The 17,549-nt window shown below is 46.0% G+C and overlaps 1 protein-coding gene across 1 annotated transcript in view; it reads left to right on the forward strand.

Annotated features, from left to right (window-relative positions):
- The window catches only part of LOC128502529 (relaxin receptor 2-like), a 95,209-nt gene extending 77,660 nt beyond the window's left edge, over positions 1-17,549 (forward strand). Inside the window, exons 14-18 of the mRNA XM_053472333.1 lie at positions 12,746-12,817; positions 13,105-13,334; positions 14,466-14,876; positions 16,269-16,484; positions 17,171-17,549. Coding sequence (XP_053328308.1) covers positions 12,746-12,817; positions 13,105-13,334; positions 14,466-14,876; positions 16,269-16,484; positions 17,171-17,358 — 1,117 coding nt within the window. The 3' untranslated portion in view covers positions 17,359-17,549. The remainder of the gene's footprint in view (positions 1-12,745; positions 12,818-13,104; positions 13,335-14,465; positions 14,877-16,268; positions 16,485-17,170) is intronic.

The following is a 17,549-nucleotide window of genomic DNA, read 5'->3' on the forward strand; positions in this document are numbered from 1 at the left end:
CGGTTATGTTTAAGATTAGTAGCAGTGCACTGGTTTGGTTAAAGATGGATTATGTCTAAATAATAATAATTTAATTTTAATGTTTTTTTTTAAAAAAAAAATAGGGGTTTATTTAAATGTATTTTAAAGTTAGATTTATTATTTAGTACTTGATTATATTTATTAAATGTTTATAGTAGCGTTACCTACCGAGCTATAACTACCTATGTGTATTTGCATTTTGCATACCTAGTTTAGCTAAATTAGATGGGACAGGACTGGAAAAAAGCAGGACTGTCCCTGAAAAAGTTGGGTCTGTTGGCAGGTATGTGGATGGAAAAATGTTATAGGGTGAAGTGTGAGTTATAGTGTTAATGTAATGCTATTAGTGAGTGAAGGCCAGGGCAAATAACAAGGAAAAGGTCCTTGTGTTTTGTGCATTGTAAGTGTGTGTGTATGTGTGTTATGTGTGATGTCACTGTGTGTTATATGTGTTATATGTGTTATTGTGTGTGTTATGTTTGGTTGGTTGTGTATCAGAAGGAAAATAATGAAATGGAAAAGGAAATGGGAAAGGCAAATGAGTGGGCAATTGGCGACCCGCTCACCTGTTTCACCCCAGGGCAAAGCACCCAAACACTGTCAGTCTTAGACGTTTGGCAGCAGACTTCCAGAGCTCAGACACAAGGCCCTAGCGTAAGCTGGCCACTCCGGCGGAGGTAGCAGGCGTTGCCACACCGCAAACAGAGGCAGCCAGGGGGGAGAAACTGCCCTTACCATTAGGGACATTTTGGGCATGACTCTAGCCAGGAAGCGAACTGGCAGAGAAGAGATGCTGGCACCACCACCAGCAGCAGCATTGAAAAGGCGAATGAGTGGGCAATTGGCGACCCACTCACCTGTTTCACCCCAGGGCAAAGCACCCAAACACTGTCAGTCTTAGACGTTTGGCAGCAGACTTCCAGAGCTCAGACACAAGGCCCTAGCGTAAGCTGGCCACTCCGGCGGAGGTAGCAGGCGTTGCCACACCGCAAACAGAGGCAGCCAGGGGGGAGAAACTGCCCTTACCATTAGGGACATTTTGGGCATGACTCTAGCCAGGAAGCGAACTGGCAGAGAAGAGATGCTGGCACCACCACCAGCAGCAGCATTGAAAAGGCGAATGAGTGGGCAATTGGCGACCCACTCACCTGTTTCACCCCAGGGCAAAGCACCCAAACACTGTCAGTCTTAGACGTTTGGCAGCAGACTTCCAGAGCTCAGACACAAGGCCCTAGCGTAAGCTGGCCACTCCGGCGGAGGTAGCAGGCGTTGCCACACCACAGACAGAGGCAGCCAGGGGGGAGAAACTGCCCTTACAATTAGGGACATTTTGGGCATGACTCTAGCCAGGAAGCGAACTGGCAGAGAAGAGATGCTGGCACCACCACCACCACCACCACCACCAGCAGCATTGAAAAATTGGAAAGGCGAATGAGAGGGCAATTGGCGACCCGCTCACCTGTTTCACCCCAGGGCAAAGCACCCAAACACTGTCAGTCTTAGACGTTTGGCAGCAGACTTCCAGAGCTCAGACACAAGGCCCTAGCGTAAGCTGGCCACTCCGGCGGAGGTAGCAGGCGTTGCCACACCGCAGACAGAGGCAGCCAGGGGGGAGAAACTGCCCTTACAATTAGGGACATTTTGGGCATGACTCTAGCCAGGAAGCGAACTGGCAGAGAAGAGATGCTGGCACCACCACCACCACCACCACCAGCAGCATTGAAAAATTGGAAAGGCGAATGAGAGGGCAATTGGCGACCCGCTCACCTGTTTCACCCCAGGGCAAAGCACCCAAACACTGTCAGTCTTAGACGTTTGGCAGCAGACTTCCAGAGCTCAGACACAAGGCCCTAGCGTAAGCTGGCCACTCCGGCGGAGGTAGCAGGCGTTGCCACACCGCAGACAGAGGCAGCCAGGGGGGAGAAACTGCCCTTACAATTAGGGACATTTTGGGCATGACTCTAGCCAGGAAGCGAACTGGCAGAGAAGAGATGCTGGCACCACCACCACCACCACCACCACCAGCAGCATTGATAAATTGGAAAGGCGAATGAGAGGGCAATTGGCGACCCGCTCACCTGTTTCACCCCAGGGCAAAGCACCCAAACACTGTCAGTCTTAGACGTTTGGCAGCAGACTTCCAGAGCTCAGACACAAGGCCCTAGCGTAAGCTGGCCACTCCGGCGGAGGTAGCAGGCGTTGCCACACCGCAGACAGAGGCAGCCAGGGGGGAGAAACTGCCCTTACAATTAGGGACATTTGAGGCATGACACTAGCCAGGAAGCGAACTGGCAGAGAAGAGATGCTGGCACCACCACCAGCAGCAGCATTGAAAAGGCGAATGAGTGGGCAATTGGCGACCCACTCACCTGTTTCACCCCAGGGCAAAGCACCCAAACACTGTCAGTCTTAGACGTTTGGCAGCAGACTTCCAGAGCTCAGACACAAGGCCCTAGCGTAAGCTGGCCACTCCGGCGGAGGTAGCAGGCGTTGCCACACCGCAGCAAGTGCAACCAGGGGGGAGAAACTACCCTTTCCATTAGGGACATCTGAGGCATGATTTCAGCCAGGAAGCGAACTGGCAGAGAAGAGATGCTGGCACCACCACCAGCAGCAGCATTGAAAAGGCGAATGAGTGGGCAATTGGCGACCCACTCACCTGTTTCACCCCAGGGCAAAGCACCCAAACACTGTCAGTCTTAGACGTTTGGCAGCAGACTTCCAGAGCTCAGACACAAGGCCCTAGCGTAAGCTGGCCACTCCGGCGGAGGTAGCAGGCGTTGCCACACCGCAGACAGAGGCAGCCAGGGGGGAGAAACTGCCGTTACCATTAGGGACATTTGATTCATGACACTAGCCAGGAAGCGAACTGGCATCGAAGAGACACTGGCACCACCACCAGCAGCAGCAGCAGAATTGGGAAAGGCGAATGAGTGGGCAATTGGCGACCCACTCACCTGTTTCACCCCAGGGCAAAGCACCCAAACACTGTCAGTCTTAGACGTTTGGCAGCAGACTTCCAGAGCTCAGACACAAGGCCCTAGCATAAGCTGGCCACTCCGGCGGAGGTAGCAGGCGTTGCCACACCGCAAACAGAGGCAGCCAGGGGGGAGAAACTGCCCTTACCATTAGGGACATTTTGGGCATGACTCTAGCCAGGAAGCGAACTGGCAGAGAAGAGATGCTGGCACCACCACCAGCAGCAGCATTGAAAAGGCGAATGAGTGGGCAATTGGCGACCCACTCACCTGTTTCACCCCAGGGCAAAGCACCCAAACACTGTCAGTCTTAGACGTTTGGCAGCAGACTTCCAGAGCTCAGACACAAGGCCCTAGCGTAAGCTGGCCACTCCGGCGGAGGTAGCAGGCGTTGCCACACCGCAAACAGACGCAGCCAGAGGGGAGAAACTGCCCTTACCACTAGGGACATTTTGGGCATGACTCTAGCCAGGAAGCGAACTGGCAGAGAAGAGATGCTGGCACCACCACCACCACCAGCAGCAGCATTGAAAAATGGGAAAGGCGAATGAGTGGGCAATTGGCGACCCACTCACCTGTTTCACCCCAGGGCAAAGCACCCAAACACTGTCAGTCTTAGACGTTTGGCAGCAGACTTCCAGAGCTCAGACACTAGGCCCTAGCGTAAGCTGGCCACTCCGGCGGAGGTAGCAGGCGTTGCCACACCGCAGACAGAGGCAGCCAGGGGGGAGAAACTGCCCTTACCATTAGGGACATTTGATTCATGACACTAGCCAGGAAGCAAACTGGCAGAGAAGAGACACTGGCACCACCACCAGCAGCAGCAGAATTGGGAAAGGCGAATGAGTGGGCAATTGGCGACCCACTCACCTGTTTCACCCCAGAGCAAAGCATCCAAACACTGTCAGTCCTTGGCGTTTGGGAGCGGACTTCCAGAGCTCAGACACAAGGCCCCAGCGTAAGCTGGCTACATTGGCGGAGGTAGCAGGCGTTGCCACACCGCAGCAAGTGCAACCAGGGGGGAGAAACTGCCCTTACCATAAGGGACATTTAAGGCATGACACTAGCCAGGAAGCGAACTGGCAGAGAAGAGATGCTGGCACCACCAGCAGCAGCAGCAGCAGCAGCAGCATTGGAAAAGGCAAATGAGTGGGCAATTGACGACCCGCTCACCTGTTTCACCCCAGGGCAAAGCATCCAAAGACTGTCAGTCCTTGGCGTTTGGGAGCGGACTTCCAGAACTCAGACACAAGGCCCTAGCGTAAGCTGGCTACATTGGCGGAGGTAGCAGGCGTTGCCACACCGCAGCAAGTGCAACCAGGGGGGAGAAACTGCCCTTACCATAAGGGACATTTGAGGCATGACACTAGCCAGGAAGCGAACTGGCAGAGAAGAGACACTGGCACCACCACCAGCAGCAGCAGCATTGGAAAAGGCGAATGAGTGGGCAATTGACGACCCGCTCACCTGTTTCACCCCAGGGCAAAGCATCCAAAAACTGTCAGTCCTTGGCGTTTGGGAGCGGACTTCCAGAACTCAGACACAAGGCCCTAGCGTAAGCTGGCTACATTGGCGGAGGTAGCAGGCGTTGCCACACCGCAGCAAGTGCAACCAGGGGGGAGAAACTGCCCTTACCATAAGGGACATTTGAGGCATGACACTAGCCAGGAAGCGAACTGGCAGAGAAGAGACACTGGCACCACCACCAGCAGCAGCAGCAGCAGCATTGGAAAAGGCGAATGAGTGGGCAATTGACGACCCGCTCACCTGTTTCACCCCAGGGCAAAGCATCCAAAAACTGTCAGTCCTTGGCGTTTGGGAGCGGACTTCCAGAACTCAGACACAAGGCCCTAGCGTAAGCTGGCTACATTGGCGGAGGTAGCAGGCGTTGCCACACCGCAGCAAGTGCAACCAGGGGGGAGAAACTGCCCTTACCATAAGGGACATTTGAGGCATGACACTAGCCAGGAAGCGAACTGGCAGAGAAGAGACACTGGCACCACCACCAGCAGCAGCAGCAGCAGCATTGGAAAAGGCGAATGAGTGGGCAATTGACGACCCGCTCACCTGTTTCACCCCAGGGCAAAGCATCCAAAAACTGTCAGTCCTTGGCGTTTGGGAGCGGACTTCCAGAACTCAGACACAAGGCCCTAGCGTAAGCTGGCTACATTGGCGGAGGTAGCAGGCGTTGCCACACCGCAGCAAGTGCAACCAGGGGGGAGAAACTGCCCTTACCATAAGGGACATTTGAGGCATGACACTAGCCAGGAAGCGAACTGGCAGAGAAGAGACACTGGCACCACCACCAGCAGCAGCAGCAGCAGCATTGGAAAAGGCGAATGAGTGGGCAATTGACGACCCGCTCACCTGTTTCACCCCAGGGCAAAGCATCCAAAAACTGTCAGTCCTTGGCGTTTGGGAGCGGACTTCCAGAACTCAGACACAAGGCCCTAGCGTAAGCTGGCTACATTGGCGGAGGTAGCAGGCGTTGCCACACCGCAGCAAGTGCAACCAGGGGGGAGAAACTACCCTCTCCATTAGGGACATTTAAGGCATGACACTAGCCAGGAAGCGAACTGGCATTGAAGAGAGACACTGGCACCACCACCAGCAGCAGCAGCATTGGAAAAGGCGAATGAGTGGGCAATTGACGACCCGCTCACCTGTTTCACCCCAGGGCAAAGCATCCAAGCACTGTCAGTCCTTGGCGTTTGGGAGCAGACCTACAGAACTCAGACACAAGGCCCTAGCGTAAGCTGGCTACACCGGCGGAGGTAGCAGGCGTTGCCACACCGCAGCAAGTGCAACCAGGGGGGAGAAACTACCCTTACCATCAGGGACATTCGAGGCATGACACTAGCCAGGAAGCGAACTGGCATTGAAGAGAGACACTGGCACCACCACCAGCAGCAGCAGAATTGGGAAAGGCGAATGAGTGGGCAATTGACGACCCGCTCACCTGTTTCACCCCAGGGCAAAGCATCCAAGCACTGTCAGTCCTTGGCATTTGGGAGCAGACCTACAGAACTCAGACACAAGGCCCTAGCGTAAGCTGGCTACACCGGCGGAGGTAGCAGGCGTTGCCACACCGCAGCAAGTGCAACCAGGGGGGAGAAACTACCCTTACCATCAGGGACATTCGAGGCATGACACTAGCCAGGAAGCGAACTGGCATTGAAGAGAGACACTGGCACCACCAGCAGCAGCAGCAGAATTGGGAAAGGCGAATGAGTGGGCAATTGACGACCCGCTCACCTGTTTCACCCCAGGGCAAAGCATCCAAGCACTGTCAGTCCTTGGCGTTTGGGAGCAGACCTACAGAACTCAGACACAAGGCCCTAGCGTAAGCTGGCTACACCGGCGGAGGTAGCAGGCGTTGCCACACCGCAGCAAGTGCAACCAGGGGGGAGAAACTACCCTTTCCATTAGGGACATCTGAGGCATGATTTCAGCCAGGAAGCGAACTGGCAAAAGATACTGGCACCACCACCAGCAGCAGCGTTGGAAACGGAAAAAGGTGAATGAGTGGGCAATTGACGACCCACTCACCTGTTTCACCCCAGGGCAAAGCATCCAAAGACTGTCAGTCCTAGGCGTTTGGGAGCGGACTTACAGAGCTCAGACACTAGGCCCTAGCGTAAATTGGCTACACCAGCGGAGGTAGCAGGCATTGCCACACCGCAGCAAGTGCAACCAGGGGGAGAAACTACCTTAAACATTAGAGAGAAAAAATTTAACTTTCCAAGCTAAGAGCTGGGTAACCCAATTTGGGCAGATTGAATTTAAGAAAGGCAATCTGCTCCATCAGATGAGGTGCCATGCGTGAGCGCTGTGGACTCAGTATGTTTCCAGTCATAGAAAACACGCGCTCACTTTGAACAGTGGTTGGCGGACATGATAGAAGCTGCTGCGCAACCCATGAGAGTGCAGGCCACACACTCTTCTTTTCATCCCAGTAGCTAAGAGGATCAACATTAGGAGCAGAAGGAACTTCACAGAGGTAAAGTTTGACCATTTCAGCAGCACTACTCTCCTTTCTGCTGCTAGCTCTGTCAGATGGTCCAACTATACTGCCAAGTGCCTCTTCCCAAAACGCAGCTGCTCCACTCAGCTGTGTTGTGCTGCTTGTGGCACTGCTGCTGATGCTGCTGCTAGGGGTAGCAGACCACATCATCTCTTCCTCCTCTTGCACCTCACCCTCCTCGGACAGCATTCCCATTTTACGCTGCCAGTCACGCACCTTGTTGACCAATTGCTCCCGGTAGCTACTGAGAACATTGAATTTCAAAGCTAGCTTTCCCTTAATTCTTGGATCACAAAGGCACGCTAGCATCATTTCGGGACTCTCTTCCATTCGCTTGCGAAGGTGTACTTTTAGCAGATCCTTCAGCTTCCTGACTATGGCTGCTACGTCAGGATGTAGAGTGCCACCTTGAACAGCCTCACGGTTTCCAAGGAACACATCCATCTTGCTGCCTAGATGGGAGAACACTGGGATTACCTGGGCCAGACTGGCAGTGTTTGAGCTTAAATTTTCTGTGGCATCCCTGAATGGTTTAAGGACTGCCACTAGCTGGGCGATCACTGTCCAATCCTCCCTATTCAATGGAGAGGTAATCCCAATATTGTGCTCTGAGGCAAGATTATGGATTGCCCTCTGCTGCTCCAAAATCCTCTCTAGCATGTCTAACGTGGAGTTCCACCGTGTACTGACATCCTGACGTAGGCAGTGTACGGGAAGACCTGACCTCTCTTGCTCTTCCCTCAAAAGTTGGCTAGCCTTAACACTATGGTGAAAGTGCCCAGCGATCTTTCTGCAGCGGGACAGAACTACTGCTGCCACATTAGTTCCTTCTGACATTGCTGCCTTCACTACAAGATGGATGATGTGGGCTGCACAGCGCACACCAACAATATGACCATCTCGCAGCGCTTTCACCATATTGGCACCTCCGTCAGTTACCACAAAACCAACTTCAACATTGGTGCCCGCCTCTGCTCCCACCCAAAGGCTAAACATTTTCCTCATCGCATGCAGAATGTTTTGGGAAGTGTGCTTTTCATCCATCACTTCTGCATGGAGAAGGAAAGATCGGTAGCCTGCTGCAGCAGCTTCCTTAGACACACCGGGCTGCCACCAGTGTGCTGTCAAAGAAAGAAAGGCATGCTGGCCGCTAGGTGCACTCCACAAATCTGTAGTGAAATGAACAGACTGACCAGCAGCCTTGGAAAGCTCCTCTTTCACTGCTGCAACACAGGACCGATACAATGAGGGGACAATGTTCCTGCTGAAAGTGGAACGTGACGGAACTGTATATTGTGGAGCCACAGCCGCCATCAATTGTTTGAAAGGCTCCCCTTCGATCATAGAGAAGGATGCCCCTCCAACAGCAATGAACTGACCAATCAGTCGCGTTACTTTATTGGCCTGCTGTTTGGGCATTGACCTTTTGGATTGGAATGCCACAAATTGTTCCAGGGTGGGCTGGACATGCAGTGCTCCAACCTGCCTTGGTCTCTGGCTGCCAGCACTAGTTGCTGCTGCTGCTGCTGCTGCTATTGGCTCAGAAGAAGAAGCTGTTGGGGTTTTTCCACGGCCACCAGCTATGCTGCCTGCACTAAGTTTTACCTCTGCATCTTTCCCCAATAGCACAGCGTTGTGTTGAGTGCTGAGGTGATGCTTCATGCTAGCACTGGTAAAATGGCCAGACACTTTCCCTCTGCTTATTAGCTTCCCACAATGTTTGCACTTTCCATAGCGCCCTTCTTCAACATTTTCAAAGTGCTCCCAAATTGGGGCGCGCATAGCCTTGGAGTGTGCCTTGGGTGCTGCTCTTACTGCTCGGGGTGGATGAACAGAGGCAGAACTAGTGGTGGTGGGACTGGTGGTAACAGTACTGGCCATAGTGGGACTGCTAATTGCTTTAGATTTGCTAGGTTTTGCTGCTGCTGCTGGTGGTGGTGATGGTGATGATCGTAGCGGAGAAGGTGGAGGCTCAGGGGAAAATTGTGCACTAGTCATTTGGACACTGCTCCCTGAGGAATCTGATTCCTGACCACTCATCTCCTCTACTTCCTCTGGCTCATAGTCTAGCTCTTCATTAGCCAGATCGAATGGAATTCCTGCTAGGCTGGAGCTAAGACTGATATCGTCGTGAGACTCGTGACTAGTAGTAGTGCGAGCAGGAAGAATAGACTCTGCACTTGGCCTCTCAGTCTCAGGCTCCTCTGCTACCTCGCTAGGTGGAGTTCCACTATGTGTAGCCCTCTCTCTAACTGTCTTTACAAAAATTTTGTAAGGACTTGGTGGCTTGCTAGAGGTACTAGGAGGACATGGCGTGGCGGTACCAGTGGGAACAGTAGGCGCAGCACTAGTGGTGGTAGAGGCGGTAGAGGTGGGGGTGGTGGTGGTGGTTTTCCCTACAAAGGAATGAGATCGCTTTGGTTTGGGACCCCTCTGAGTCTTGCTGCTAATTTGGCTCTGCTTGGTACCTTGCATGCTGCTGGTGGATGGGGAAGATGCTGCTTGGGGCAAAAGGCACTTCTTTTTAGTCACTGGGCTGGTACTACTTGTGCTACCCTTTAACTTTGAACGTGCTTCTGGTGCTTTAGGCTTTCCGTAAAAAACCATAGAGCTTGTGGGCCTAGCCGCACTACTACTGCCTGCTTTTGGTGCCTTTCCTTTACTTGATGATCCTTCAAGCAATGCTTCCCCAAATGATAAGCGAGAGCTTGGCCTACTTGGCCGACTAGACTGACGCAAAGGCTGCATCTTAGAACTGGTGGTGGTGCTGCTGGTGGTGGTGGTGGTGGTGGTGGTAGATGGAGCTTGTCCCTCCTTAGTCCCAAAAGGAGGATCCATTTCAAATTTTGTGTTGTGTGTGTAGTGTAGTGTAGTGTAGTGTAGTGTTTAAAAAACTATAAAAAAAAAATAAAAAAATAAAAATAAAAAAAAAGGAAAAATGAATTAAAGACAAAAAAATTAGAGGAAGTTCTCTTCAGTGCTACTGCTTAAAAAGTAAAACTATGCACTACTGCACTGTGCTGTGTGCAATCTGCCAAAATCCTAAAGTTATTTAAATTATTAACTCAAGATTAACTATTTAATAACTAGCAGTATTTTATTTTTAATTTGAATTTACACGGGCCTAAGAGCTTAGCCTACTACTATGCTAGCCTAAAGCTATATTTCCTTACTATAAGTCTACCTCTAGGCAGACGCTCTCAAACCCACTAAGCTAAAGTGAGGTTAAATCAGATTCAGTATATGATTTATTAATTAATATTAAGTTATATAATATTAATAGATTAGAACTAATTTACTTATATATTATGTATTATAGATAGAAGAATATAGATTATGAATTAGAATTTAGAATTAGAATTACTTATATTATAGATTATGAATTAGAATATTATTATTTATAATATATTATAGATTAAGATTAAAGAAGATTAGAATTATTTTAGTACTACAGCTAGTAGCTTGAAGCTTTGCTTAGTACAGCTCGTCACAGTCAATTTTTCTTGAAAAGAATTAGAAATAAAATAAAATGTCACAGCAAAACAGTTATCTTCACTGCTTGCTGCACTCACTAGCCCAACAAGTTCACTTCACTGATGGACTGAGGTGAGCAAAACACTAAGGGTACTTTTAATAAAATTGAAATAAAATGTAAAATAAATGAGAAAATCTTTGCAAAACAGTTAACGTCACTGCTTGCTGATCAAAAAAAAACACAGCACTTATGCGGCTGCACTCACTAGCCCAACAAGTTCACTTCACTGATGGACTGAGGTGAGCAAAACAAATGAAATAAAATGAAAGATTAATTAAGAAAAATTGACTTGGTCTCTTACTGTTGCTAAAACAAAGCACAAACTATAGAGCTGCAGCACCAGTACTAATAAGATTAGCTGAACTATACGCTAGTAGTAATTAATTAATATTATTACTTTTATTTATAGCTAATTTAATTAACTATTAAGATAAGAAAGAATTAGAGAATTATTGATATTACTGATTTTAGATTAGACACTAGTAGATGTTCTGAATGTCTACAGTACACTCTACACTAGTATACTATTACTAACTATAACTGACAAATATATATATTTTATAATGAATTCAATTATTAATTATATTAATTAATATTACTGATTTTAAATTAGACACTAGTAGATGAATGTCTACAGTACACTCTACACTAGTATACTATAGTATATATATATATATGACTGACAAATATATATATATATATAATATTATAATGAACTATTAAATTATAGATTCTATTAAATTGTAATTTATAAATTCTATTTAATTTATTTAAGCAGGACAGGCAATAGGCACTAGTGCCAGCCCAGGGCAAGGGCACCCCAGTGCCACTGAGGCACTGGGTGCACTGTCAACTCAACAGCACTTACACTAAAGTTGATGACAAATTAATTTTAAAAAAATTAAATTAATCAAATTATTATTATTAAATTAATTATATTAAGTAGCACTGAAGTGAGGATGAAGTACACTGTGAGAAAGGCTTACCAGTCTCACACAGAACAGAACAATCTCTCTCTGTAACGCTCGGATGCAGCACAGCAGTGTTGCCAAAGCAGTCACAGCGAAAAATGAATGGATCTCTCAGGCAAGCTCTGGTCTTATAAAGGCGCCTTCAGAATTCAAAAAACAGCAGCACAGGCATTGGACGAGACCCTTAGCGTTACGTCACAAGAGTGAGCTGATTGGACAGACGAGGATCAGCTCACTCCTGTTTGAAATTTTGGCGGTTGCGCGGCAAAAACGAAGACGATCACGAAGAATCTTCGATTCTTCGTGATTGTGAGTCTTCGTCTTCGCCTACGGTTTGCCGGCACTGTATTCTGTTCTACGTTCCTTCGGAACGAACAAAAAAACGGCCTCTTCGTGCTCGTTTTCATGTTCGCCCGAAGACGAATGCACAAGTCTATATGAAAGCGCTATTCAGCCTACACTCAGGGGATACATAACAAAGCAAGGAATCAATGCACATCCTATATGTATTATTTATGCGTACAAATGTTTATTGTTTTTTTCAACATTAACAAATCCAGAATGCATACAGGAGAGAGTCTAGGGTTAGTGGCACGTGGGTGCATTGTTTATCCCCCCCCCCAATACGAACACATGTACTAGCATGCAAACTCGCGCTTGCTTACTCCCCCCTCTTCCCCTCACTATCATGTTAAGGCTCAACCCTGGCACTACAACACAATGAGCTGATACAAGCACTCCCACTAACACATAGGTTGACACACACACACACACACACCAAATACTACTACTCCTCACCCCCTTTCCCATTATCCATGTAGCTCACAAAGCTGCCCCCCACAAAAACAAATTAAAATGTTAATATATAAATAATTAATGTGATTATATATTATATATATATTTAGAAAAGTCACAAAAAAAGTAATCAACATTCATTGGCTAACGCAATTGCATTAGAGAGCAAACTTGAGAGACTCTCATATCTCCATGGATATCAGATGGGACCAAAGTAGTCCTATAAGCTTGCAATCTAATTAAATTCCATCAGCCAGATATCATCTTTTTCACAATAATAGAAGTACACAGATTTTTTCTGAAAGCTGTGAGTTATTGTAAAATTGTAATGGCTCTGAGATGGATGGGAATTGTCGTGATATTTGATGGCAATGGTAGAAGAAATCTTGTAGTTAATGCTTATATATTTTCTTGTTGACAGAGCCATGGAAGATATAAAGATTCCAAACATTCATAACCGCATGTTTTCTAGCCTGGTTAACTTGTCTCACATGTAAGTATGAAGGTGTAGAAGATACTATAAGCAAGAACATGTCACAACCATTGACAACTTTTTCTGCCACTTCTATTGCTGGTAATCTCTTTCAAGATTAACACTTACAGTTAGCCCTTAAGATGCATTTTGCTTTTTTATTGATTTGTAATCCTAAATGTTAAATATTATAGAGATATGTTCCTCCCTTCTTTCCCTGCAGCTAATATTATAAAGATATGTTCCTTTCTTCTTTCCATGCAGCTAATTAATTATATAGATATGTTCTTCTCTTCTTTTGCCTGCAGTTACTTCAAGAAGTTCCAGTACTGCAGTCATGCTCCTCATGTACGGAGCTGCAAGCCCAAAACTGATGGGATCTCGTCGTTTGAGAATCTACTTGCCAACATCTTGCTCAGAGTCTTTGTCTGGGTCATGGCTTGCGTCACCTGCTTTGGGAACCTGTTTGTGATTTGCATGAGATCCTTCATTGTCACAGAAAACTGCCAGCACACTATGTCCATCAAATCTCTGTGCTGTAAGTGGAATCTTTTACTACTCAGGCCAAAAGAAGTAGCTACCGTGTTTTCCCGAAAATAAGACACTGTCTTATATTTATTTTTCCTCAAGAAGACACACTATGGCTTATTTTCAGGGGATGTCTTATTTTTATTAAGTATGGTACAACAATCTACATTTATTCAAATATAGACCTGACAGGATGAGCTGACCTTGTTGATGGGGCTGCCCGCACCTCTCTGGTCACCTCTGAGATAGCAGCTGTCACGATGGGGCAGATGAGAAGGGCTGCCCGTCTTCTTTACCGCTCCGCGTCGGTACGCTGCATAGCCACGCCTATCACTATGTCTTATTTTCGGGGTATGGCTTATATTGCGCAAATGCTTAGAAATCCTGCTACGGCTTATTTTATGGGTATGTCTTATTTAGGGGAAACAGGGTACCCAGGGCCCAAACATCCTCGGAGAGCCACCCACAGCTGCCCCTTTCCACAGTGATTGTCTTGCAATGACATGGCAGCCCTCTATGTGTGGGGGTGTTATCACAGAAGCTGCAAGAAAAGTTAAGTAAGACCATGCATAATACATTCCACCACCCCCAGCCACAAGTGGTTTGTTCCATGTTCACTTCCTGTCTGGAGTGTGAGCAAGGAGTGGTTCAGGCATATCAGATGAGACCTAAGTAGCCCAGAGTTGTTTTATAGGTTGGCGAGGGCAGTGATGTTGTTGTTAATGTACTTGATGCATTACTTGTCAGTGATGATATTGTGTATCGTGTTTGTCATGGTCATACTGAGGAGTCATAGAAATGCTTAAGTGTGTTGATTTGCAAAGAACCAATGTATTCCTTACATATATGTATACGTGCCTTTACATGTATTTCTGTAACATCAACGTTTCATAAAATGTGGCCTTATTGTCTACTTATGGTGGCTTACGGTGAGTTTCATGTGGTTACTTGGGCTTGTATTACCTTTCAAAATGCATACAATTTCATGTAAACTATAAAAGGTAACTGTTCACAATTGAAAAAGTATGTTTTCATTGAGGCCCATATGTGCAGTTAACTCTTGACCAGGGAAGCATTCATATGGTCAAGATAGTCTTCCATCAGTCTGATACCGTGTTTTTTGTTTTGTTTTTCCAATCAGGTGCAGACTGTCTAATGGGATTCTACCTCTTCTGTCTTGGAGCCTTTGATATAAAATTTAAGGGAGAGTATAATAAACATGCTCAGATATGGATGGAGAGCTGGGAGTGTAAGCTTGTGGGCTCGATGGCAATGCTGTCATCTGAGGTTTCCGTCATGCTGCTCACCTATATGACTCTGGAAAAATATTTGTGCATTGTCTTTCCGTTTAGCCACTTCCGAGCAGGACGTGGGCAAACCTTGTGCACCCTGATTGCCATATGGGGACTGGGCTTCCTCATCACTGTCATCCCCTTCTTGAGCTATGACAAATTTGGAAACTTCTATGGCAGGAATGGAGTATGCTTTCCACTGCAATCCGACAGCACAGAAAAGTTTGGAGCACGGGGTTACTCCATCAGCATATTTTTGGGTATGGACATGTAGAGAACCATGTAAAATTTTCCCTGCAAAAAAGTATAATATATTTTATGTGGGCACCCAAACATGGAAAATGTGAATCTTGATTAAACCAACATATGGTAAAAAAACATACGAGTACTAAAAAAGTAGGCAAAGGGTTAAAACTAATCTGGAATGAAAGTAAAATAAACATCATCTGTTTTATAGAAATCAGTACAGCACACATCTAGCTTTGCTATTCTACAAAATAAAGGGAATTTATAGCCATCGGCTTTGGTAGCTTAAAAAAGCCCTGATATTTTTCCAGCAGCAGATATGCATCATTCCCACTTAATCCACCAATAAGAACTTGCTCGCAATAATAGCTTTCACTTAAAATTCCGCTATGTAGTGGTTTATTCTTGGCCCATTGTGATCAGCATGGCAATTTGGTCTGTTAATAGTCTTAATCATTTGTTTTTCAAATATAACTTTCTCTTTTTTGGTTCAATATTTAAACATAGGGCAATTGTATTTATATCATTTATTGTGAAGGAAGCTTTAATAATAGATATATGCTTTGCTTTATTAGTAGTGTCGTGCTGTAGGTTATAATACATAATGAAACCCAGCATCCGTTCAAGATCAGATTTTAACCCCTTCTTCACCAAGGGTATTTTGTACCCCAAAATCTGGGACTTTTTTTAACATTTAACCATGCCAATATCGAAAGAATTTAAATGAACAAAAACAATTTAACAAATAAGTAAGAACGTATTAGATTTTAGAGGATTATGGATAAAGGTGTTGCAAAAACCTCAATTAACCACCAAATCTTACTTCACAGTATTACGTTCATATAAAGTCTGGTAGATCCATTTTATATACCACATTATGCGCTTATGACATATTTATACATAAGCATCATAGAGCATTTTGTGGGTCTCCTACACAAGTGGGTTGAAGTGAAGTGTTCCTTAAGATTTATGTACTTGCACTCAGGAACCATTTAACTATAAGTTATTGATTAGACGTTGTAATGTGCCACTTGTGCTTTGATTGTAGCTTTTTAGCTTTTGCTGGCAAAAAGTAAAACAAAGTAAGACAACATTCAGATCGCTTGATTTCTATAAATGTAGTTGGTATTATAGGTTCACATTAATAAAAGTTCTATTCCTAGAAAAACATTACAATCTACAGCTTTCCAGGTCTTGTAGGAACCATACATGTAGTAGTAGGACCGTGAATGGGACAACACAGTTGGATGCTGGTGCTTTCAGTATGAAACTGGGAATATCATCTAAGCAAAACAATAAAAAATACATTACTGTTCCTTTAAATGAATTGTTGATGAGTACACTAAAAGTTGAATGAATATCAACACAGATAATGAATTGTGGTCTGTTTTGTTGCTCTGTTCTAGGTCTGAACGTTCTGGCTTTTATCACCATTGTCTTCTCGTACAGCAGCATGTTCTACTCTATACACAAGACTGGTGCTAAAACAGCAGAGCGCAGCGTCCTCTCACGTGAAGTCACTATTGCCAAGAGATTCTTCTTCATAGTCTTCACTGATGCCCTATGCTGGATCCCCATCTTTTTATTGAAGGCAGTCTCCCTCACAGAGGCTGAGATTCCAGGTAAGAGAACATGTGGAAGAACGATCTAGCAGAAGCCCCGAGCCCCACAGAAAGCAAAAAAAACGTTTAACAAAACTAATTTGGATATGCCTTATACGCCTCCTCAGAGCAAGGTTATCTGCAAGATAGGTAAAGGAGTCTCAAAGCATCCAAAGTACAGGCTCGGTCATCAATACTAAAAACGGATACGCTGATTTTTAGTACCTTTGCATGATTCCAACATGTTACAGATGAAGAAGCAGGATGTATACACTATTTCTGACAGTATGAGAAGAAATGCATCCATCAAAAATGTTATGTTATCATAAACTTGTTTTGTTTGAGATAAATGTATAAATATACTTAACCTCACCTTAACCTGTGGGCTGAAAATACTGTAGAGTATCCCAAGAGTATGAGGAACTTGTACTTTGCACTAGGGATCAATTTGATGCTTATTCCACTACCCGGATGTCCTGGTTGGTCTTTTTGGCCCTCGTGAGCCCACTTGCTTCACTATGACCTATTGACTCATAGTCCACTTCCCCTTGTTTTCTTTCAAGTTAAAGATTGTTCCTTTAATGTAAGGCTTGAAACCGTAACTAAATGCACAATTAAATGAATGTCAGAAATATTAGGTTCTGTTCCTTTACCATTAACAAAGCAGAACTTTTTCCCAATCACCAATACACTGCTCTTCTTCACAGGCACCATTACATCCTGGATTGTGATTTTTATCCTGCCTATCAACAGTGCTATAAACCCCATTTTATACACGCTCACCACCTCATCCTTCCAAGAAAAACTTAAACAATGTCTTCAGGGAAAAAGCAACCATACACAAGAGTCTGGAAAGAGTTTTACATTGGTGTCCATTCACATCAACACTGCTTGACGCTGCCGTCACCGGATACACTCCCACAAGGACCAATGTCGGCTCCTGCATCAATCACTAGATACCAGCGGGCTTAAGACGAATTGTTCCTCCCTCATCATGTTATACCGTGCCTTCAGTAAGTCTATTGTTTGCTATAATAGAAGAGCTGTGGTGATCAGAATGCCAGCGCAGAATGGTGGATGCGCATT

This window comes from Spea bombifrons, chromosome 8 (genome assembly GCF_027358695.1).
Source record: "Spea bombifrons isolate aSpeBom1 chromosome 8, aSpeBom1.2.pri, whole genome shotgun sequence".
Taxonomy (NCBI): domain Eukaryota; kingdom Metazoa; phylum Chordata; class Amphibia; order Anura; family Pelobatidae; genus Spea; species Spea bombifrons.